The 24,654-nt window shown below is 37.6% G+C and overlaps 3 protein-coding genes across 5 annotated transcripts; 1 reads left to right on the top strand and 2 right to left on the bottom strand.

The window, feature by feature from the left end:
* Positions 1-165: 165 nt before the first annotated feature.
* ube3b (ubiquitin protein ligase E3B) lies at positions 166-11,024 on the bottom strand. Of its 2 annotated transcripts, XM_011479192.3 has the most exons (28): positions 10,905-11,024; positions 10,626-10,764; positions 10,280-10,448; positions 10,073-10,190; positions 9,557-9,616; positions 9,355-9,459; positions 9,167-9,263; positions 8,991-9,076; positions 8,786-8,868; positions 8,569-8,674; positions 8,358-8,478; positions 8,093-8,270; positions 7,651-7,817; positions 7,399-7,566; positions 7,134-7,305; positions 5,423-5,541; positions 5,226-5,340; positions 5,049-5,148; positions 4,848-4,967; positions 4,562-4,738; positions 4,368-4,478; positions 4,147-4,284; positions 4,002-4,067; positions 3,862-3,920; positions 3,590-3,772; positions 3,230-3,341; positions 3,040-3,132; positions 166-2,098 (listed from the first exon to the last, which is right to left on the bottom strand). In XM_011479192.3, the coding sequence occupies exons 3-28, from the start codon at positions 10,438-10,440 to the stop codon at positions 1,907-1,909; spliced, it is 3,207 nt and encodes a 1,068-aa protein (XP_011477494.2). In that variant the 5' UTR covers positions 10,441-10,448; positions 10,626-10,764; positions 10,905-11,024; the 3' UTR covers positions 166-1,906. The 2 variants fall into 2 exon arrangements, with proteins under 2 accessions (XP_011477494.2, XP_004072449.2); XM_004072401.4 differs by having other exon boundaries at positions 10,626-11,024.
* Positions 11,025-11,393: 369 nt separating this feature from the next.
* Positions 11,394-15,679, top strand: kctd10 (potassium channel tetramerization domain containing 10). The gene is made up of 7 exons (XM_004072402.3): positions 11,394-11,511; positions 12,453-12,666; positions 12,750-12,919; positions 13,873-13,959; positions 14,066-14,118; positions 14,209-14,404; positions 14,493-15,679. The coding sequence occupies exons 1-7, from the start codon at positions 11,509-11,511 to the stop codon at positions 14,709-14,711; spliced, it is 942 nt and encodes a 313-aa protein (XP_004072450.1). The 5' UTR covers positions 11,394-11,508; the 3' UTR covers positions 14,712-15,679.
* Positions 15,015-24,181, bottom strand: myo1h (myosin IH). Of its 2 annotated transcripts, XM_004072606.3 has the most exons (31): positions 23,926-24,181; positions 23,728-23,843; positions 23,347-23,545; positions 23,185-23,265; positions 22,646-22,825; positions 22,463-22,561; positions 22,250-22,363; positions 22,092-22,163; positions 21,872-21,991; positions 21,731-21,798; positions 20,609-20,714; positions 20,410-20,490; positions 20,240-20,331; positions 19,950-20,044; positions 19,802-19,848; positions 19,575-19,655; positions 19,373-19,478; positions 19,164-19,281; positions 18,959-19,072; positions 18,797-18,873; positions 18,652-18,720; positions 17,797-17,881; positions 17,541-17,703; positions 17,382-17,465; positions 17,190-17,283; positions 17,060-17,115; positions 16,854-16,989; positions 16,714-16,784; positions 16,446-16,543; positions 16,273-16,372; positions 15,015-16,173 (listed from the first exon to the last, which is right to left on the bottom strand). In XM_004072606.3, the coding sequence occupies exons 1-31, from the start codon at positions 24,046-24,048 to the stop codon at positions 16,147-16,149; spliced, it is 3,072 nt and encodes a 1,023-aa protein (XP_004072654.2). In that variant the 5' UTR covers positions 24,049-24,181; the 3' UTR covers positions 15,015-16,146. The 2 variants fall into 2 exon arrangements, with proteins under 2 accessions (XP_004072654.2, XP_020561611.1); XM_020705952.1 differs by having other exon boundaries at positions 19,373-19,655.
* Positions 24,182-24,654: the final 473 nt, after the last annotated feature.

A 24,654-nucleotide genomic window follows, 5' to 3' on the forward strand; every position in this document is an offset into this window, starting at 1 on the left:
ACAATGCAACACAATGTGTGAGGAAAATATTTCAGACTTCTTTTCAATATCTTTTTTTTTATTGTTTGTAATAAAAGAGGGGATAGTCCAAGCCAGAATCAGCAGTCAAACGGAAACATTCGCCTTTTTGACATCATTGAAAACATATTAGTGAGAAGAAAAGCATATGAGGTATCTCTCATTTATTCTTGTACACCAAAACAGTCAGATTCATTTATTTAAACCTTTTCCCTATAGCTTTTGCTTTTTAAGACTAAAAAGGAATTAAAAATGTCCTCTGATGGGTCAAATTTTGAAAAACTGTACTATACAAGCTGTTTATAATTGTATGTAAAATCCTGCATTTGAATCACTTTTTTTTTCTACTTTAATCTATTAGTGGCCTTTTATCTAATAAGTTATAAACATTGCTTCTCATCATCCACAATTTCCATTCTCATTCATAATGGAAAACACTTTTTTGCATAATAAAGAAGTTGGTAAAAACGTGCCGTTTTCCTCTAACCTACTTTTTGAGAAAGCTGCAGTTCCTGTTGCATCACCTTAAAGTCCCTTCTTCCACTTTTTCACATGACAAAACCCTGTGTACAGTTGTGTTTAGTTTAGATCACAATCAAATACACATCCCTCCTCCGGCCCAAACATTTCAAAGACGTGCAAGATTTCTGACATGTGCAAGATTTCTAAGGAGAGACTGACCAATCAAGGAGCCGCTTCAAACGGATCAGTCCATGACATCAGGAGATTCTTAGAGCGCAGAAATTTCCTGCGAAGTTCACAGAGATCAGAAAGCATCACGATGAAACCCTTTGCTGTGGTGCTAGAACAGTGGTGGGGTTATCACTCTGCCTGGGTTCTTGGAGCAGAGAAGCAGTCCAAAAGCAGAGCCCCTCACTTCTATGGCTTGTTTCCCATCTCGGTGATTATTGGTTAGAGCTTAAACACGGACACCCTCCATAGTGTGTTTGTGTGTAGGGGGGGTTAACAATAATGCATTAGGCACCCAGCATTTCGAGACGAAATGAGCACACTTTCTGATTTCAGATACCAGGACTAAAACACATGGACTCTGCAGACATGACTATTAACCAACAAACATTTTCTTTTTTCCAAAAACAGCCGAGGCTACATTAATGACATCTTTAAATCTAACGTGATCCAATTTTTAAGAAAGTTCTTCATCACACCTGATGTTAAGTCCTCAAAGTGTTAAAAAAGCATAAATGCAGGAAGGCCAGTCTATTTCAAAGGTTGCCATAGTGTCTCTTAGTTTGAAGAAAGAGATGGAAGTCAAATGATCTCCCTCCAGTTGGGGACAGACTGCCTTCAACACAAAGTCTCTGCTTTCAGACACTTATTTATGGAAGTTTTATAGAACTGGTCTTCAGCTTGTTAAATAATACATTAGGTTCCACAAAACATTTTCAGACTAAGCCAGAATCAGCTACAAAGTGTTTCATCGCTTGGCTTTACTCAAGTGGCTATCTGCATCATGGCTTGAACTTTATCTGTATTGCTTTCTGGTTAGAACAGGATGGATCGATTTAAGATAGATTTAATTATTTTATTTTTTTTGAGAAACAGAGAGGTTAGCCACTGAAAATCTTTTTCCTTCAAGATAAGTAGATCATATTTCCACAAAAGGAGCAGCACAGACAGAAGATGGAAATCAACTCTTTAAGAACAGGATCCACTCAAATAGGAGAAAACAAAAAAACTGTAGAGTTTTCTCCTGTTAAAGCTCATCCAGTTTTTGTTAAAAAAAAAGGGGAAAATGAAGACCACATGGGACCTCCATCACCCACTTTTTGTTTCAGCTGATTCTCCTTTTTTGGACACGCTCCAGTCCAGATGCTTGTCTGTTTTTAAAACGCCGCTCCTGCACAGATCGCCCCACGCATCTGAGTTAGGACAGCTCAAAGCCCGTGTTCATACTGATGGCATAGCGAAGCTTGTCGCGCAGGATGCTCTTCTTGCTGTAGTTGGGCAGCTTGAGCAAGTTGAAGCATGTGGAGGAAGTAGGAAGTCGACCACCAGGCTCCTTCTTTCGAATGGTGAAAAAGCCCCGGAGGACACTTCCAAGGGTGTCTCCAGTGTCCTGGACACAGCAAGGGAAATGAAAAATCACTTCTGTTCTTTAGAGCACTCTCAAAGAAAAGGGTTTCCTTGTTCTTATGAAAAAATGATTTTTTTTGACAAACAAACATATTTTTAGGTTGGTGAAGTTTCTTATTCATCCATGTGACATGTTGAAGTTGAGTCATGGGATCTGGGCTAAAAATGTTTGGACCCAATTAGGGCAAAAAGTTAACTTTTCATCAGTAAATTAAGATTCAATCATTGCCCTTAAAGCAGTTTTGAACACAGAAATATTGTAATAAAAAAAAAAGTGTATCAATTGTTTAAATGCAAAAGAAGAAAATAATTTTGAATAAAGCAGAGGTTAAAAAAGTCCATTTATAATGTTAAATTCACATAATTTATAAATGAAACTATCTTTACCAGAGTGAAAGATTGAAGATTAGGAAAGATTTGTGGCTTAATATGATATAAAGAAAAACATCATTGAAGTTTGTGTAGAAACAGTCTGGTTGTTTATCAAACCTTATTATTTTTTGATGTAACCACTGATATTTCTGCATGTATGAAAGTGAACAGATGCAGCTGAATAATATGTCATTTTCATATAAATACAACAAATAAACAGAATTATGGTTTCCAGCAAAGAGGATTTATGATCCAAGTTCTTGTGAAACTCTCAACAAAGATTTGCTAAGAATCAAGAATCTAATCTTTACCCAATGAAGCTTCTTTTGACAAAAGCACAAAGTAAAAATGTGCGAAACCCTGAGGAGTAATTAATAGCAACAGTAAAGACCAGCAAAAGACCTGGAAAAATGAAACAGGAGAAACTCACAAGCTGCAAAAGATTCCCAAAACAAAAACTAGATTTTAAATTGGCACATTAAAAAAATAAAATAATATTTTCATTTAGATCTGTTTCTGCATAAAAGTGAAGTAATGGTTTGTTCCTCTTACTTGATCATCTGATACTTCCACACAGCGGATGGAGAAAGGCGGTTTGAGGTAGGCAAACCCTAGAAGAGGAGGCCTTGAGCAGCTGGTAACAAACTGATAAATAAAAGACAACAAACATTTGAATCACCATGTGGCATCAAAAAATAATGATAAGATAAAGGATTTTAGTTGGATCAAATAAACTGTTTACTTTAAGGAACATGGCCCTCTCTTCAGCATTAAAGTCACTGGACAGGATGTCCCACAGCCAGATGATGACCCGATGGCTGCTGTGAAAACCTCCATAGTAGACTGTGTGTTTCCTGAGAAAGGGAGGGAAAAAAGTGATCAGACTTTTAAATTAGAAGCTTAACAGAATGTGGATTATGGGATCAGGTGCTGGTACCACAAATACAAACGTTTCTACACAAACTTAAATGCTGTTTTTCAGGCTAAAAAATTCTCTTTTATAACAAACAAGAGACTCACTCTTAGTTCTCAAATATAAACTATAAAAACCAAACGTCATGATGAATGTTGGAACCATTACAAAGAAGGAAATTCTGCATACTTTAGGTCATCCAAATCAATCTCTGCATTGTCACCGGACACCAGGCGCTGAACCTCCGGTGTGGAAAACATATGCAGCCACTCTGGGTTAATGATGCAGCGGAAACCTCGAATAAAAGCAGCCGTTTGCTCCTTTATCTGCGTGTGCATTCGGAAGTGGGCCATGAGGTGAATGTAGCTGATCCTGCAGCATATGGTGGAATTGAAATGATGAGATTGGTTTCTCAGCAGGATCATCTTAAAATGAAAAACAGTCATTTTTTAATTTCATACTTATTTTCATTTGTGACTGGAATGGTCTTCCCGCCTGGTATCAACTCATGACAGACGAGCTGTAAAAGGGCGTAGAATTAATATTATCATGTGGCTTTTATGTGTTTGTGTAATATATTGTCAATGTGCTTTTTCTTTACCTGGCCCATAACATCTTCATCATAAGACAAAGTCAGTCCCAGATCCCCTACATCTCCATCATAGCGCTAAAAAAACATTAAGAATATTAAAAAATAAAAATGCTCCTGTGACAACAGACTAGCAAAGAAAAACAATTTCTCTGACCTTGATTGAAGTCAAATTTTTGTAAAATTCAGAGTCCAGAGAGGGAAGCTCGTCAATAGAGCTGTAGAAAGAGCTGTGATGATGACCTAAGACTTGACTGAGGAAGAAGGAGGCAAATGGCACATCCACAACAATTCCCTGAGGATACACAGCGCCTGGATTACTAACAGTACACTCAAAGTAAAGCCAAGAAACTAGATTCTTAGGTAAGAAAAAAATACCTCATAAATAGCTTTTCCAAGCATTTTACCCACAAACTCAAACAGCAGCAAATGGTTTTCATGGATGTAAGACGTAGGGGAAGGATACAGCCTCTCATCTCCACTTGTGGTCTGTGAAAATGAAACATTGGGTCAAACCCAAAAAAGAAAACTGGTGGGAGTCAGACACTTTCAAAACGACTAAACTAGATCACCTTGAACAGATTAAGAGCGGGATTGAAAACTTTCTTTATGATCTCTTCTAGAAACTCTTTGAAAACACCATCCTGATCGATCCCCGCCTCGTCCACTCCCAGGTCGTTAACGAATTTCACCCGAATGACCCCTTTAATAGAGTTTACAGGTAACCTGCGAAGCTGGTCGTATCCATCCTGACAAGAGGAAAATTCAAGTGTAAGAAAAAAAGAAATGGCAGTATCGGGCTTTTGTTTTATTCTTTTGTAAAGTTTGGGAGGGAAGAAAGTACAGTTAAGGCCCCACCTCAAGCATTCGTGAGCGACGGATGGTGATGTGAGTGACATGTGGCGAAGCAGAACTTGTTTCTATCAAACCCAAACTTTCTTTTTCCTTTGTGACAATGTTTCTGAACAGCAACACCCTCTAAAATAGGAAAGAAAGAAAATATAAGATCGGATGAAAACACAACATTTTTTATTTGAATGTAGGATTACCTTTCCTTACATTTTTATGCGGAATGACATGTGGGATGTACTGCAGCAAAAGCTGGGCTCTTCTCTTGCCTTTCTCCAACTCTTGGAACAACACACTGGGTTTCAGATCCCTGCCAGGAAAAATTTAGAAAACACTAAACTGCTAATCTATAGGTTAGAGAACAGTAATGTTTTTTTTCATCCATACTTGCGCAGCCAGTGGTCATCTGGTGTAAACCTGCGTCTGCAGTCCCGCTCATAAAGCACCATCAGCCAGCCGTGAACGCTGTGGAACAACTCCAGTTTTTCTCCTTTTGCATTTTCTATTAAAGACCAAATGCAACACAACCTTTTCAACACACATTAACCTTTCTATAAAGGATGAAGGTAAGGAGACACACTCACCTAAGATGCCATCCCAAATCATCTTGTACACAAATGTATTCAGGAAAGACGAAATGGTGAGGAGTTCTTCTATCTTGAAGGAAGTTTGCTCCTCGTAAACCTCGATGTCATCAAGAATTCTATAAAGGATTTAAGATACTTTTATTTGTATGCATGGTAGGTCCAGTGTTAGCTGTAGCAGCCCCTGTTTTGATTTAAATATAACAATTCTAACCTCTAAATTTACTATTTAGTAATTCAGAATAGTTTTGCAATACTTCCTGAGGAACATCATAGTGATGACTGCAATAATGGCAATAGAAGGAGAAACTAATTTGCATATTTTACCCTTTTGCTTATGCTAAATAAAAAGTGGGGTGATCAATGAGTTATATCGCCAAAGGAGACATCAAGTGATTCCTCATAGGAGGAGAGCACCGCCATCTTGGTGAGGTCAAGTCACTGCTGCACTGCATTCATGTGAACACATTTTTTGCAAAATGCCAGTTCATTGTGTGGGTTTCAACCACCATAATCGGAGAAATTAGTCTATGAAGGAAGAAGGCATAACATTTGACAGGTAAGAACTATAATTATTTTCTTTTAAAACTGCAGGGGCTTCATTAATAGTACACATGTTGACATGCATGATCATGCAGGGCTGTTATCAACATGCTGAATGATGTGCGTATAATTTGCAGTCGATATAAATGTAAACTTTATTGTGTTAAACCTAACCTATATACAGTATACTAGGACTAGGCTATTATAGTAATATAGATTTATACATTTCTGACTCAGTGACTGAACTTTTCTTGCAGGTTTCCTATGGATTCAGACTTCAGGAAAAAGTGGATCTTAGCTATCAAAAGAGCTAACCCAGATGGATCATTGTGGTACCAACTAGCAATACAGTCGGGCTATGTTCCAAATATTTGTGGAAACAGATTCTGATAAGACTGCTCAGACTGTTCGCTTGAAACCCGGCACCATACCATCTGTGTTACACCAAATTTATCACTCACAGGAACCAGTAGTGTAAATCTAATGTTTTTCTTTGTTTTTTTAGGGTAAATCTATTGTTAACTTTTGGACTTTTTGTTGACTTATAATTTATTTATTTTTATAATTATTATTGACTTATTATTATCATTATTTAATATTGACTTGTTTTTTATTTATTGTTATTATTATTGACTTACTATTGATTTATTATTATCTATTATTATTAATATTTTTATTAATGACTTATTGCTGGGCTTTTCTAAATAATTTAAATTACATGTCAAAGAGGTCTAAAACTTCTAAATGTTTAGAAATTATTTGTAAAAATTCTTTGTAATAATTTTTTTATGTGTAAGAAGTCCTGTAACTATGCATTTTTCATTAAAGTTTGAGCTTTTAAGGCTGACTGTTTCTCTCATTTAACAACAACAAATGATGTATATATATAATATATATGTATAAATATAAATATATATATTATATAAAAGCTACTTAGATGCCACTAAAGGCTATAGAAAGGATTGTCATGTGGGCGCCAACGACCTCACCAAGATGGCGTCGCGCTCCGCCACCGATGGCAAGGCTTCCCAAGAGGGCGTGTCTCCTCTAGCGATATAACTCATTGGGAGTGATATATAATATGACTTCTAAGTTGTTAGTACAAAGTTATGCTAGCCATGGTAAAAAATAAAATAAAATTAAATTTAAAAAAAAGCAGTGGAATTACGTTATAAGGTGACGTGAACAGTCGCAGAAGAGCATGAGCATGGCCAAGAGCTGCTTGGACTCTTCAGTGTCATTATTCAAACAGTCCATGAAGAGTTTAAGGCCCCCCTGAGGTCCGAGCTCACAGATAAAGGCCCACAGTTTGGGTAGAAGGTCATCGAGATGCGTCAGACCTGCAGAGAACAGAAAGGTAGGAGATAATGTGAAATACAGGATGTTGTTCGTGCTTGTCATAAATTGCAAAAGGCTCAGGTTTTGCTACTGACCGGTGAGGATCTGAAGGCGTATTTGTGTTAGTGTGGAAAGAGCGGTCTGGTAGAGCACACAGATGCTGCACACCTTCTGAACTTCAGCTGAGTCAACTCGCTTCCCCCCAACGGGTTTCAGAATATTCCGGACAGATGCAGACTTCTGAAATGCTCTTTTGAAGAGGCCTGTTAACACAGTCACGTGCCTTATTCACCAATGTTTAGTGAAATACATCATAATTGTGTTTGAGTATTGAGTGTCTTTTGTACTTTTGACTGGTAGGTTGTTCTGTGAAGTGCTTGGCTGTGGGGGTGGGGGAGTGGGCTCCTGACTCTCCAGCTTTTTAGACAGGACATCACTGAAAAGTGTCCGAATTACTGACACACCCCAAAGATGCTGCAGCTGTTTAGTGACCAGTGGCATCGACTCATTCAGTCTAAAGACAAAAGAAGACACTTTTAAGATGATGCATTTTGCATAAACGTTGGCATTATCAGGTACAGGTATTATCATTCGGTCCACAAACACCAGGTTTTATAAAAAACATATGTAATTCTTTTTCAACATGGGGTCACTTGCCTCTTCACAGCTTCTTATTATATGACTGGACATTAAATATCGATGATAACAATGAAGAAAAATAAGGAACTTGTTTTTTTTTTGTTTTTTCTATAACAGTAAGCTTGATAAATGGTTTTTATTCTCACTAACCCATAATCAACTGTTTGAGAAAACCAGCCCAAGACAGGATGCCAGTGGGTTAAATTGGACTTCTTTTGCGATACATATCTCTGGCAGTAGGACAGCATGTCGGTCAGGTCCTTCACAAAATGGTTAGCCTCCTCCTCTAAGACCTTCTCGTTAAGGTAACCCAGGTAGATCAGATTGCCTGTAGAATATGAGAAACAAAAGCAACTGTTGACAGGCTGCAGGACAGGGCTAAAACTGTTAATCCACTTTTATTATATTTATATACCAAGTAGGCAGAGAGTGTGGCTGCCCTCAAGACACACACAGATGTCCAAACACTGTTCTTCCCGACTGAGAAATAAAATAAACTTCCGAAGCATGTCATGCGTCTGCATGGATGTCATGCACTGTTGAGCCAAAGGACAAAATAAAATCACATTGTTCACATAATTGCTCAAAGTTCCAATGTACATCAAGAAGAAACAGCACAAGGTTACCTCTGGGGTTAACACATTGAGGTGCGATACAATGGCAGGAACTGACATGATGTGAATGAGGAATGATCGCAGCAGGTTGTCTGAGAAGTGGGCAGCAATGACTGGCCTGCAAAATATTGGATTTAGTTCACAATTAAGCCACAAACCATTTATCCAAAACAAAAAAATAACACAGAAAAGTGGGTCAAACAAAACGTAAGCGAAAAGGACAATTGACCTCAGTGACAAGCTGAAAATAGCTGTCAGGGTGCCTTTGGAAAGAGACGGTTTCGAACGAGCCAGGCCATTAGTCAGCAAGATCTACATTTAAAAGATTGACACAAAAGATGTTTGTTTTTTAAATAAAATTACAAACATTTGATGCTGTAAAGCAAGACTATTCAGCAAAATTGTAATCGCTCAGTAAAACTATGATGTTGAACCTGTAGTACGGAATAGAAACCCTTTTGATTGAGATGGCCCATGATGTTTTCACAAATCCTCGTCAAAGCCGGTTTGAGGGCTTCCCCTGCAGTAATTAGAGGGAAATTAAATATCTGTGGGAAGTAAGAGTGTGTGACCTGCAATAACCACAGACATATTTAGATTCATAACTCACCCTTCCCTCTGACTATCCGCCATGTTGTTGTGTCAGTAAAGGTCACCAGCATTGTGAGGTAAAGTGTAATCAACTTGTTGTCTTGAAGTATGTCTGGCTAAGAATCGCCAAAAAAAAAGGTTTGAGTACCATTAAAATAGAAAATATTAATATTAAAACTTCTTTTATAGATTTTAGGCTAGACTAACCTTGAGTTTTTTCAGAAGCTGACAGCAAACCCACAACACATCTTTGATTTGTTTGAGCCAAGGAATGGTGAGATCCTTGGATAGAGCCAGAGAAACATACCAGACCTAAGGGCCAAATATGAGAAATCAGTCCCTCCAGAAAAATTTCAAGGAAAATATATATATTTTTAAAATGTTCAAGAATTAATGAAAGCAGACTCACTTTAGGTTCATTTTCCACCTCCATGCTGGCTAAGATAGCACGACAGAGCTTTTCAAATCTCTGAAACAAATGGATGAAAACTGTTTGATTCATAAAACTGGACAAAATAAAATCAATAAAATACACTCAAAAATGATTGAAATGCTTACGGAAAGGCAGCAACTAATCATTATATGATCACAATATTAAGGATTTGGATCATACTACTAAAAGTATTGGCAAACATATTTTATAGTCTATTAAAAACCATGGAAAATTTGAAAAAATTTGAAACATTTTTCTGCCTTAATGAAACTTATAATAGCAATAAAACTGTTTTATTGACAGTAAAATCCTTTTTTTAAATCCTCAATTGAACAGTACCAAGCGAAGCTAAGAAATCCAACAGGTAGTCAAAGATGACACTACTGACATGAAGATAAATTCTGATTTAGTTTGCTATTTGTTCCTAATATATTGATACAATTCTTTGATTTATTGCAAATGTTTTTGTGAGACAATATTTAGGCAAGTTACCATCTTGTCTTCCTGGCAAAAGATAAAAAGTAATTTCCGAGCAATTTTAAAAATTGAAAGTGCATTTCTTTTTGTTGCTCCCGTTTCAGAAGTTTGGAAATAATCATCGACTTCTTTCCTGTGAACACATAAGATTACAAAGTAAAACTATGATGTGTATAGAACAGTATAGAACATGGATAGAACAGTGAAAACTGAAAGCTGCACCTTAATTCCTTCTGCAGCCTGCAGCGACACAAGAATCTTCTTATTAGAGCTTGAATTTGGGTTGCTGCTTTTTCTTTCTCCTTTTGCCCTTTCCTTTCTTCTCTGGCCTGCCTGGCTTTGTCCAGGAACTCAGACTTGGAGCTTTGAGGCACACCAAACATTGTTCAGTCTAGGAAAAAAGAAAGGGCAGACTAGCTGATATACCTAAAAGGCAACCGTGTGTCACCAAGACAGTGGTAATAGCACATTGATGAAGGTGTAAAGGCAGTCTTTAAGAGATAAATTACACAAAAAAAGAAGTTTGCTTGTTCAAGTGGCATGAATAAAAGCTTAACATAGCAATTACCTGTGTGATTGTGAAGGTGAGGTGATCCTGCTTGGCTTTTAGCCTCATCTGTCGCTATATCCTCTCAATCACTTGACTTCCCTTGATATCCATGTTGAAAATAAAGTCTAACAAAACACGAATACTAACTTGCCATCTTCTAAAGCAGGGATCGGCACAGGAAAAACAGAGTAATAACAATTAGCTACAGGCTAGTTCGCAAGTTATCGTCTTGATTGTAACACCGCAATAGTTTTTTCGCTAAAACCTTTAAGTATAATATTTACTTAGGAATAATACCTGACACTGTACCGATGACAGTCTCTTTAACGTATGGAATGCACTGTTCTGAAATGTAAACAAAGAGAAAAGATCCCTGCATAGACTGCAGCCATAAATCCCTCGTTCAACATTTTTTTGATTCCGGGTAGTTTTTTATGTTGTTTTTTTTTATTCCGAAATAGAATCTACTGTGTGAAGTTAGATAATAGCAAATGTGTTTTGGGATACACATACTTATTTATTTGTTATTATTGTTTTGATTTTATTAGTAGTATCTTTTTAAAAATAATTTTATGCTGTCGGATCTGAACCAGGGGACTCTTTTCATTGTTACTCCATCAAGCTTCATCCAGAAAAGGCGTTTGTAGCCTTGATATGTTTTTTTACTTTCATTTATAATTTACACGTACATTATTGTTAATGATTAAAGTGTAAAATTAATTATTTTTCATTAGGCTGGTAAAACACGTATAACAGTTTTACCCCTCATTAAAGTTTCTGTTTCTTTAAACTGTGCTGCTTACGTCATTTTTTTCTAACTGCGCAGCGGAGCACCGGAAGGAAGTGGGTGTTAGCTGACAAAGGTTAGCAGCTTACATTTCGGACGCTTGCTGTGGGTTCTATGGTAAACTTCTTTTTGTTTTTCATAAATACCAAATATTAACACCGTTATATATTTATGTATGAAATACTTGTTTTTACTCTGTGCTAGTTTCCACTTTAAACTAAACTTTTGGTTGTCTTTGATGCTAACAAGCTCGCTAATGACCGTGTAGGCTGCTCTTTGATAACTAAGTGTAAAAGATTTAAAAGCAAGAAAAAGCGAAAAATAAAATATAAGAAAATGATCTACAGTTGTCTCAGGCATGCCACAGTGAATACTTTTCACTTTTGGAATGCAATCGGTAATGTAACTATTGCTATTTAAAAATTGTTCTTTTATCATTAAGTGTCAGTAATGTTACAGAGAACATCAGACACTATTCATAAGGTGTGTCGATTCATATTTGTTCTGTATCAATATCTCTGTCTGTAGATAAATTAAATGAGTAATTTAAAACCTATCTGGCGGACAAACTCGTAATTGTTTATAACATAATTTAAATAGTTAGTCATTAGAGTTTTCTTTAAGAATATCAGAAGATGATGATGGTGATAAATTGTATGATCACAACTTAATAATAAATAATAGACTAATTTTGTCAAGAGTAGCCAAAAAGGTATTATACATATGTTGAATCTGCATTTTTGTCAGCCTTTTTTATTCACTTTCTTATTCGTTCTATATATATATATTTGGAAATATAAAATATATATTTCCACATTTTTTTCTTCATCCTATATGCATAGTTTGGTTTTTAAATACTATGACACAAAGGCATTTTCAATTTCTCAATACTATAAAGGTTATATTCTAGTCTGATACCTATTAAGCTGCAAAAACATTGATATTCCTCTAAATTGAAAAGCTTTTCAGGGAAGGCAGAGGAGGTTATCAGTTACTTGATTGTCTTCTAGCTTTTGTCCTCCAAACTGTAATCACTGTTTTGACTTGTTCTCTTCCAGGAAGAGATGTCAGGAGAGAGTGTGGTGAGCTCGGCAGTGCCGGCAGCTACAACACGAACAGCGTCCTTCAAAGGATCCAGCCCCAGCTCAAAGTATGTGAAGTTAAATGTCGGCGGAGCGCTGTACTACACTACAATGCAGACACTAACAAAGCAGGACACAATGCTTAAAGCCATGTTCAGTGGCAGAATGGAAGTGCTCACAGATAGTGAAGGTGAGCTTTAAATAAAACTTGATTTGTTGTTGCCACCGCTGCTTTTTTTGCTGTGTTACACTCTAAACGTTTTTCTATGATAGGTTGGATCCTAATTGATCGCTGTGGGAAACACTTTGGAACAATCCTTAACTATTTACGAGACGGGGCTGTCCCACTGCCAGACAGCCGTCGAGAAACAGAGGAACTGCTTGCTGAGGCCAAGTACTACCTTGTTCAAGGACTTTCTGATGAATGCACAGCTGCCTTGCAGGTACCATTCCAACACTTGTCTTTTAACAAGTATCAGGACCGGAAATTTGCAGTTTCAGTTCCCACTGTGGCTCCCCATGTATTGGATGTCCCCTTGGGCAGGACACTGAACCCCACATTGCTTCTTGTGGTCTGCTTAACGTCTTGCATGGCAGCTCTATCACCATCAGTGTGTAAATGGGACTTGAGACTGTGATGTACATTCAAGAATGCACAAAATTGGAATTCTTGCGCTTTTTGCAATGGTGTTCACAGTGGACTGTCATTACCCCAAACCACCCCATGTACTTACAGCTAGAAGAGGCTTGGTGCAAAATGGTCCAAATCTCACGAATTTTGCTTCCAGCATTTTCTTTCACAGCTCTATGCTGATATATGAAAGATTTGGTGTCATAATTGCAGCTGGGCAGAAAATACAGTTATTAATATCTCCGTCATGATCAACTTTCAAATGGGTAGTACTTCCGTGAGTTGAAAGGAACGCTACCCAGACGTCACGACCAAATCCTATTCCCAGTTTGGTCAAGGTTCAACTGGTTTAACTTTCAATGTGCCTCACTGGTCTTGTATGTAGAATCCGAAGATGAATGTAAAAACTTGCACAGGGACCCGTGTATGCAGGGTCCTGAAGGGCGTATATACGCGTTTACACAGACTGTTCATTGAAAGTGGTCACTTGAACACGCATCTGTGACCCCGGCGTAAACGTAGCATGAAATGCATTGGGCCTTAATACAGACAGAGAAGCTCTGTATAAGTAGACGCCATTTGAAAATAGGTTGCAAATAACCTGTTTGTATTTTTTCACTTCTTTCCACAAATTTTTTAAGCACGATGGTTAATCTGAATTACAACATAGATTTATTTTAGTTAATTTACAGCTTCTTGGCTTATGACAGGGTTTTTTTAAATTTAGTTTTTCTCCTTTTTTTAATGAAAATGTCTTTCTTCCAGAACAAAGAAACATATGAACCTCTATGTAAAGTGCCTTTGATGACATCGTCTAAAGAAGAGCAGAGACTTATTGCAACTTCAAATAAGGTGAGTTCTATTTTCTTGTATCATTTGCAGACTGCAATTGTCTTTAGTTGTTATTTAGATGTTCTATTTAGTGAACAAACTTTGTTTTTATTCATTTTTTTTACAGCCAACTGTAAAGCTGCTATATAATAGAAGCAACAACAAATATTCATACACCAGGTGAGTCCCCGTCTTCTTCTAACACATTTTCTTCCATTTCATTAATAAAGTGTGTCGCCTTCTGACATCATGCTTGATGCTCTTCTCCAGCAATTCGGATGACAACATGCTAAAGAATATTGAGCTGTTTGACAAGCTGTCTCTGCGGTTCAATGGCCGAGTACTTTTCATCAAAGATGTGATTGGAGATGAGATCTGTTGCTGGTCGTTTTACGGCCAGGGTCGGAAGATCGCTGAAGTGTGTTGCACTTCCATTGTGTACGCCACAGAAAAGAAACAGACAAAGGTAAAAACACTGGCCCCTCACTTTTTTATGCTCTTTATGCAAGAAATTCCGTTGAGTTTAATAACATTGCATCTCTTGTTATACAAAGGTTGAGTTTCCTGAAGCACGAATCTATGAGGAGACTCTCAATATCCTTTTGTATGAGTCTCACGACGGACGAGGTCCAGACAATGCTCTGCTGGAGGCCACAGGGGGCGCCGCCGGCCGATCTAACCATCTGGACGAGGAAGAAGAGCGGGAACGAATAGAACGAGTTCGTAGAATTCATATCAAACGTCCAGATGACCGCACTCACCACCATCAGTGACTTTCCTCTTCTGACTCGCCAAGCCGCATTTCTGAGCTCGGATGGTCTGTGTGCCGTGCTTGTGCCTTATAACACAGAGGGCTTCACTTTCTGACTTCCTTTCTTTTATCAGCCTTTTCGAGAAGGAAATGAGAGTGAATTTGATCTGTTTAGTGATGGAGTGATTTTGTGTTTTGTTTCTTTGTCTTTTCTTCTTAAGCTGTAGCATTTCGTATGTTAGCCACAGCAGGAGCTCAGAGGTGTGCATGTCTGCAAACAATTTCACCAGCCTGTGTGAGTGAGCGAGAATTGACAGTATAAGTCTTTTTTTTTTATTTAATGGTATTATTAGTTTTTGATTTATTTTGTATATTTTTTAAAGGGGGGGTATATTTATATGACAATATCTAAATGAAGTAGATGAAGAAGAAATGAAAATGGTTCAGTTTTTTTTTTCTAGTTGGTTCTTTTGGGTTTTGCTAGAAAGTCTGTAGAAGCTGCTGTTGTTCATTTGGAGGCCACACGGGGGCACTGTTTCACAAGTTACAAGCAAGGCCCACCTTGTAGCCTGCCAGATAGTAAGCTTTCCTAAAATTAAAAATTATATATTACTAAGATATCAATTGATGCATCGTTTCACTGTATAGCTTCGGTTATTTGTATTTTCAGTCCACAAAACAAGTCATATTTTTACAAAGCAAACCTGAACACTGACTCTTGTGTGTTGAGTGCTCTGGGTTGAATGATGTAATGAGTGAGTGTCACTGGAGATCTTCCTGGCAGGAAAGGAGCCCTGTTTACAAGCTTTTAACAGGGAGGGAAATTAGACCCGGCTTTCATCATTGCATTCATCAAAAAATGTATTGTTTGCAAACTAAAGGTTGAAGTTAAAATGTCTCATTGCAGTTCTCACAAGTAGGTTGTACAAAAATGAACTCAAGTGTGTGTTTTATATTTATACCTTATATTGAATAAATTTGTACAAAGAATTTTGTTTTAAATTGTAATGTTTATTCTATAAATGAACATTTCAGATGATTACAGTTGGATTTGGGGAAAGAAACATTTTTAAAACTTGTTGTTGGTTTTGTCTCGTGTTTTTGGCAAGTATCAGTGTTTCATACTCATTTAAACCAGCTGAGGGTTTAGTACCACCTGGAAGCCAATCTCAAAGCGCGTTACTTTCTGGATTAATCATCAATTTACGGGCATCACAGAGCGGACACTTGCGCTTATTCTAGTTCCAAGCACTTGCATATAATTGTTTCATGTAATGTGTTACCACACATGGAAAAAGGTATTCAATCAAATTTATTGCTGACAAATGAGCTCTTTTTAAACAAATTACTCAAATTGGATCCTCCAGGTATCTGTGGTCAGGTGTTGATCATCTGCCAAGGGGTCTCCTGATTAAATATGCAGGGGCTCCTTGAGTTTCTTCTTCAGATGCACACACCTACCTCACCCTTGCTCGAGTGGCAACCTGTGGTGACAAACAGAAGCCGTCTATTGGATTTGCAGATAAGATTTCAATTAAACTAAAGAAGTGCATCTGTTATTTCACTGCACTGACTTCACTCACCACCATAAGATGTCCATTTTTGGCTTTGTATACCATGGCTTCCTGCCCAGTGCTAAAGTCCACTGCACTTTCCTTTCCTGCCTGGATTTCAATCTTTATGCTGGCAGTAATAATAAAAGAAATTAGTGCAAACATGAAATTAAAAACATGTTTTTAAATCTCAGCAGACTCACCTTCCCTGTACGATTCGGACTGCGCTCTGTTTGTTAGCAATGACGCAGAGTTTGGTCAAGAACTCATACAGATGGTCACACTGGATAACCAGATCCCCCTTAAACAACCAGGGTGAAACAGAAAAGCCACACAGACTATTTTATTTCTAAAATCCATTGTTATTGGTTTCTCCAAGTCAGTCTTTTCTTTTTAGACTAAAAAAATAATTTAATTTGTGTTACATTGGCAAATGGCAGTTATAAATCCAAATATTTTATATTGACATACCTTTTGTTTTGGGTCTTCACTGCTGATATGCAGAACAATAATTCCATCTGTCAAGTTACTGACTGAAATCCCTGCAAAGAGATGCCTGTAACTGTATTACCACTCGAAGAAAACACGATAAAAAATGTTATAGGTCTGACCTTTAAGAGACGCATACACCAATCTCTGTTTGACCTTGGATTCCTCAATCAGATAGGCAGCAGTCTGAGTGAGGATGAGCTGCCTGGGTCTTGGTTTGAAGCCATTTCTGTCATATTTAATGACTGGAACACTGTACTGCAGAAAGAGACAACACAACATGGGAATTCCTGCATAATGTCTACAAACCAGTTGATCACTTGTTTACCTTAATCCGCTCGTTGCGGATTGTCTGCAGAATTTTTGGGTTGATTTCTTGGTCACCTGCAGAAAACATGTTTCATATTTATGACTCCTAAAGAATAAAATGGTATTGCGGTTCAGTTTTGGAGACTTACTTATTCTTGTCTCCAAAAAAGGCTGAGGGACACTTTGCGGATAGCTGTCCTTGTTGCCTTTAAAAATGGTGCTGGTGACAAGTTTCAGTTGAAGCTGTTAGAAAATAAAAGTAAAATATTTAAAAAAATCTGTCAAGATAAATAGGAATTTATAGAGGATTTACCCTAAAATGATCATTTTAATTATCTTACTTGTGCCTTCCTCTGAGGTGTGAGTCCTCTCACATATTTCCTCACCATCAGACGGTAGTGCAGCTTACGCAAAATCTCTGAGGTCTTCAAAAACAACAAGGATGCACAGAGTCAGGAAAAAAGAACCCAGCTTGTTTAAAACACAAAATGCTCCACTACCTCTTTGACCACGGAGGGTGGAGTCAGCCAGGTGGTTTTATCCAAAACTGTCTTTGGTAGATTGCCTCTGAGTCTGTTCAAGTAACTTTGTCTCACAAAGGCCAAGTATTCAGAGTTATCTGTGGTTTTCGCCTCCCCTCTGTTCAAATAACCATTAATAAACCTGAAACCAGGCAGAAAAAACAGTTATAGCTTCAACTCTGACATTGTTTTAAATGGTTTAGTTCATCTGTGATGCTCAATTATTTCTCCTTACTTTTTAATGACCTTTATTGCCCATTCTCTCTTCTCTCTCTCCTTCCTGGCCTGGGTTCCTCTCCAGCAACTTTCTATTTTAGTGGCTGAGGAAATCAAGATACAGTTATGGAAAATGTAATACTCATTGATACGACTGTCATTTTTCATTTGTGTTGGTATTTCTTTCATTTGGATGTGAAAATAAGTGCTACATGTTTTAAAAGGGGATTAAAAGAAACTTAATTTTCCCCTTTATGTGGACACTTCTGCGAGTCATTTCAGGGGTCAGTAGTTACTAAAAGGACATAAAAATATCTCATAAGTTGGAACCAATACCTGCTCAGTCTGTATAAATACTTAATCCTTTAATTTGCTCCTTTAATAGTGCAAAAATAGGAACGCAGGGGTGTTGTGTGTTATAGTGACATCATTTCAAAACTATTTACTCAGAAGAGAAAGGCCTTTATGCTCATTCCTGGTCCCCGAGATCTACCACCCTGCCTGTTTTCCAGCTTTCCCTCCACTGCGTACTGCTGATTAACTGGCCCTGGTGTGTTCATTCAATCAGAATCTGGAGACATCTGATTGAGCTAATCAGGAGCTAGCAGATCTGGAAAACAGGCAGGTTGGGAGATCTGAAGGACCAGGAATGAGCAGGTTTGGCCTATATCATATAGGTAAATGGGAACATTCATGTTTTCTTTGGGAAAAGACTGAATTGGAGTATCGTGCATGACAAAGCTGCAAATTAAAAACTGCTCCCCATCTTTACTCAACTAAATATAATGTAAATAATATATAGTAAAGCAATAAAAGAGAAGTTAAACAAACAAGAACCTCCAGCTTTCAAGCATCACTATGTGTCGTGCTTTACCGGCCTCCTTTTGCTTTTTGAATTCTCCCTTTGCCTTGTATCCTTTGTATTTGGCCTGCAGGCGCGTTGCTGGAAAGCCAAAGAATACCAGTAAATGACTGAAGTCAGAAACAGTAAAAAGGGTCTAAATTTGATTAGAACTCACCCAGTTCGTGTTTACATCTCTCATAAGCATCCTCTGTAGCGTAAAGTGTTCGAGGATGACGAATGAATATTTTGGTGCTGTAAAACTCAAAGAGAGATGTTTTTTGTTTTTTTTCTTCATTTTCTTTTGCATGATGTAGAACATTTTCCTCATTTTCCTCACCGTCCCATTTTGTATTCATCTGGCAGGTAGCCCAAATGTTGAACCAGCACCTCCACCCCATCAGATGGAAATCCCCTCCAGTGTGGCCAGGTGGCTGGGCAAAGAGGCTTATATCTGCGGGAAGTCCCAAATAACGATCACTGCACTTTTGTATCTTAATCAATCCAGCAGGTATTCATGTCTAACAAGAGCAGAGTTCAAATACCTTTTTAAGAAGTCCTCATATTTGCGCCGGTATGCAAATCCAGCTCGCCTGACTCTAAGATGCTCCATCAGGCCCAAGTACTTCACCTGGTGCCTGATGAGTGCTTCATCAAACTGACCTACATTCAAGAGTAAAACCAAAAAGGATTTACACAAAGTCCCACTTTTTCATCTTTATAACATTTAAATCCTTTTTAAAAGCTGACATACCTGGCTGCTTGGACTCGTTGGACTTCAGACAGCGAATGTACCAGGCCTGTTTGGCCATGAGCATCTCTGTCAGCTTCAGCAGGCTGCTCTTAAACTGAGTCGCCACCTGAAGATACAGCATAAAGGTCATAATAACCTGAAGTTGGTCTAAGTGACTGATTAAGCTGAATTGATCAGGAGGATATGAGATGACGGAATTTACCGTTTCTGGTCTTCGTTTGTTGCCTCTGTCCATGTTGGAGAAACACTCGCTGACAATGGCATTTTTGGACTGACACATCAACTTTAAGACGAATTGAAAACCCAAGTTTATAAAAAAAAAAAGCAAGTTGTTTTACTTCCAATAAGCCAATAAAATAAAACAATTAAAATTGTTCATGTCAAAGGCTGTTTGATTTCATTCAATATAATGCAAAATTGTCAACTTACATCTTTTATGTTTTTGTACAACAGGTCGTTATTTTTGTCAAGGAAGCCTAGAATGTAAAAAAAAAAACTAAATAAATAATGAAATTCATAGAGTTTTTTGAAATGAAAGAAAAGTGGGAAAACAAAAGAAACAGGATGGGGTTATTACCCACAACGCAGTATGTGACCTCTCCTGCATAATGCAGGAGCCGGAAATCTCCTCTCTCCAGAGTCCTGCGTGTGGTTTTGTCAGCCAGTCTGTGTCTGGAGTCAAAGATTACAAACTTTAATTTGACTTTAGTCTGAAGATGCAGAAGAACAAAGCTTTAAAAATGCTTTCTTCAGTCATCTGTCAAATAGCTTAATCCTGTTTCTGAAATACCAAAGATGAAAAATGACTCATTTGAATCTTTTTAAAACAAAGTTAAAACAAATCTCTGAAACTGACATTTAACTTACGTGACAAAGTGTGGATGATTTCCCATTTTTTCTTCCAACCTCTCCAGAAAGGTGAGATCAGTGACATCGCCCGGCCTAAGACACTCTTCATCCTGAAAAATGATCATGAAAATGGACATTAGAGCTTTTCCTTTCTCCGTGGATTTATGGTCTGAGTCTGTTTTATGCACCAGTAATGATATGATTCCTCTGTGTTTTTCTTCAACCAGATCACAGATAATCTTGTTGTTGAAGAACTGAACCGGTTCCCACTGACAAAAAAAAAATTGACAATGATACTTTGTTTTTTGATGAATGATTTTTTTTTTTAGTATACAATGAAAATATATATGTTTTGGTAGTTATATATTTTGTTTTTTTTCAGCATACCTCAATTCCCTCTGCTTCATATTCATCTTGCTCAGCTTTGAGAGTCAGCTGGATGAAAAGCTGCTGCAGCTTCTCATTGCAGTAGTTGATACAAAATTGCTCAAAACTAAAAAACAAACAAAAAGAGGTTGAAAACAAAGAACTTATAAAACTTGGCAATTATTCAAACTTTTACAAAAAAACATAAGCTATTGCTGTAATTTGGTGATATTTTATAATGTTTGGCTGTCCAAAGCATTGACCAATACTAAGGCTAAAACACATGAAAGACATGAGCTTTTGACTTCTCAAATTGAATTTCTTTGTGCTTCAGAAAAGTGATTTTACGAAAGTAAGGAGCATTACACCACCCTCCCCCCATTTTTTCCATTTACAGCAAACATCATAAGGCACATGTCCCAATGTGAACATCTAGCAAAAATAAATACAAAAAATATTTTTAACTCTTAACCCATAGAGTCTTTGTGCCTTATTTTTGTGGACTAAATGTCTCGGTTCGTTTGCCAACTTGGAAAAGACACTGGGAATTTTGCAAGAGAGAAAACAGTCTTTGTGTCCAGCGGAAGAAGCAAAAGAGCTGTCTGTAGCTTCTCATCATTATGCAACCCGTCTTTTAATGAATCTACGAAAAATGAACCAAAACCCAACACATTTTATAAGCATAATAATCCCAAAGCTTTCTATATACTAGTGTTTACTTGACTTATGTCTGTTTGTGCGTTTTTGTTCTTCACAAACTTCTGAATAGCTCGTGGAGTAACAACTGATCAGCCAACTGACTGAACTGCAGAAGAGAAATACAAGTACTAGTGAAGTTACTCGAGAAACAAATTCTGTTTTTGTTAAAACGCAAGCTCAATTTGGTGTGTATGAACTGATCTCTCAGGATAAATGCCACGATCTTTTAGAATTACCAAGTAGAGTTTTTTTTTCTCACATCTCTGCATGCTCCAGCTCACAAGTACATTTAAAATTAACACTAATCCTGTGAACTGTTGACATCAGAGGAAACCTGCGTAGCACAGGGAGCTAACTGCATGGAAAAACCTCAGTTAACAAGAAGAACCTGTGTTTTGTGGTGCAACATTGCAAAAAATTGCAAAATATTAAAATGCCACCCACCTGTTGACATAAAAGACTTCAAATCCATATATATCCAATAGTCCTATAACGGTTTTCTTTGAGGCGTCCTGGGAAAGAAGTATCTGTAAAAGTCCTGTCACTGTCTCAGATTTGTTGTTTGTCAAATTCTATTGTTCCCACCTTGTTTTCGGTGGAATCGTTGATCCTGTGCACCAACCAGGTGAACGTCTGTCCATAAATAGCTTTAGCAAGAGCATCTCTGCCATAAATGGCATGATCTGTTGTGAAGGGACTGAGAACCTTCACATGGAGAAATCATCATGGCTTTCAGAGATTTTAAACACAATTAAAACACACGCTTATTGCTGATGAAAACAAGGAGACTTAAATGTGTGTGAACCTGCTCCTGTTTGGCTTCAATTTTCCTAAATGTAAGTTCCTCCTGAAGACTGTGGGCATCCACACCCAGAAGCTGTTGAGGAAAATCAAGGAATTTCTGTCTTTGCTGTGTGTCAAAGAATGTTTTGTTCTTGTTGTAGTTGTTCTTGTTGTTCTTACTTTGGAAACCCACTGCAGCTCAGTGTTGTCGTTCAAAAGGGCTCGATCTCGATTGTCAGTGTCAAACTGAACATTCCCCAAGTGTAGAACACTTGCAACAACCTCAAACAAGTGCTAGATAGAATTGAGATTTTGATCAGTCTTACAAACCCGGTGAGCATAAGACCAAAACTGTTTTGGCAGCCATGGAATGTGCAGTATCAACCAACTTACTTTTGTGTTGACCTCATCAAATTCAATGACTTGTAGGGCATTTTTGACCGATTTCCAGTCATTTTTGTCATTAATGGATGGGACAGTGGCACACTCCCCCTATTTGATACAAAAAAAAACAGTTAAGATCTTCTTGTTCCAACATGTTTTCTTAGAAAAAATTAAAAACCAGACCATACATACTTGGGTCAGGTAGTTGTAATGTTGGCAGTCTCTTTCCAACCCCAGCTGCTGTAGCAAACTGTCTGATGCTCCCTCCACAAGCTGATAGAAGATGTGGAAGTTTCTCTCTCCGTGATTCTGATGTACAACCCTTGATTTCTCCAGCAGGTAGTTCAGAATGTGGCCTCCAACAGCATCCCCCTATGGGCATCATGATCCTAAAGACAGCTGCTCTACAACTTACAGAGGAAACACAGCCTATGGTCCAGTGACCAAAACTTTTAGCAAGTAGCTCCTTAAAACTGACAGTTTATTTTAAATATTTTCTTTATAAGTTTTTTTTCTTTAAAATGTAAATTGGTGTTTTGAAACTTGATTTTTTAGATTTTTTTTACATATCATGTTTTATTAGATTGTTTTTTTGCATTGTGATGGTGACTGCTTCAATTTCATTGTCCAAGTGGATAGTGACAATAAAGGCATATTCTATCTTATCTTAATTACGCATTATTAAAAAAAAAAGACTACAAACATATCACCTTACCACTGCTGATCCTCACCTGGCTGTCAAACTGAATATCCATGTATTTTCCAAACCGACTTGAGTTGTTATTTTTCAGTGTTTTGGCGTTCCCAAAAGCCTGTTGAGAGATATTAATGTTACCAACTAATCAAAAGCACCTCAGCTGTTAAATATTTGAACTAATAAAATCTTGGGTTACCTCCAGAACAGGGTTGGACATGAGCATTTTGTCTCTGACGGTGCTCATTAGGGTGGTGCTGGGACAGCTAACAGAATAAAACTGCAGGATCTTCTTGGAGGCCTCAGTTTTTCCTGCTCCACTCTCACCAGAGATGAGAATGAAGTGATTGTTGAACTCAGTCAGCATGGTGTGGTAGGCATTATCTGCCAACGCATAGCTGGAAAGAAGTATTTCACTTTTTCATAGGTAAATATCGAGGAATTGTAAACTATAGCTATTGTGTTTTTGGACAAAATCAACTAGACATCAAATTATTCTAAACTAAATTGAAAGAAAAACCACTTTTTTTATTTTATTTTCTGCAGATCTAAAAATTGAGTTTTTCCTGATCACACTCACATGTGTGGTGGAAGTTCAAAAAAGTTGACTCCCATGTAGGTGTCCATCTGCTTCTTGTTGTAGATATCCAACTCCTTATAGGGATTGACAGACACCAATAATGTGCCAATGTATGTCTAAGAAAATAAATATAGATTGGGTTATATTTACTGTGATAATGCTCACTATCTACTTTTAAATGTCTTTTCTCAGACTCACGTAGATTAGGTCTTTGCTGTAACGTTTTTTTAGGTTGCTGATGAAGGCTGCCTCGTTGGTCTCTTCCAGAAGGACAAAGTCCTGGATTCCAACTCGGTCCCTGGCAGTCAGGGCGCCCTCCATGTCCAGCTGACCCTGTTGGAGAAAAGCTGTCAGAAGTTTGGGCACTAACTTCTTCAACCTCAAAGCAGTTGGACTAACTTTTAAAAAACGTTTGTTGAACTTTAATAACAAATTTCATATTTTAAAACACAAGAATTTTTTTATTCATCAGTATTCAGAATTTCTTTGAGAAAAAAATCCAATATTTCTGCATTTTAACCATGCATGATGACTGAATGAGGTGATCCGGGGCTCCATGAGAAAAGAAAAACACATTTTCTGTTAGCCCCACTAAATAGGAGGTCCAGAGGTCCTGCATGTCTATTAGGCAAATGTCTGTGATTGTGCGAATGAACACAGAAGATAATGTTTGCTGCACAACACACAAGGACCTTGGCTGGCAGCCCATGTTTCTCTTGAGCTAATGCTTCAGCCAAACACAACACGGTGTGCAAATGAACTGGCCAGCATTTGAGGGGCATAGTGGGGAAAAGAAATTCCACCAATCTGTTTTGCATTCACAGAACCAAAACTCAGACCAAAGGTTTTCACAGCTTTTGTTGGAGTTTTTTTCTCTCCCTCCTTTGGAAGCAGAAGTCCTTTGATTCTCAACTCTCTCTGTAAAAA

This window comes from Oryzias latipes, chromosome 9, assembly GCF_002234675.1.
Source record: "Oryzias latipes chromosome 9, ASM223467v1".
Classification (NCBI taxonomy): domain Eukaryota; kingdom Metazoa; phylum Chordata; class Actinopteri; order Beloniformes; family Adrianichthyidae; genus Oryzias; species Oryzias latipes.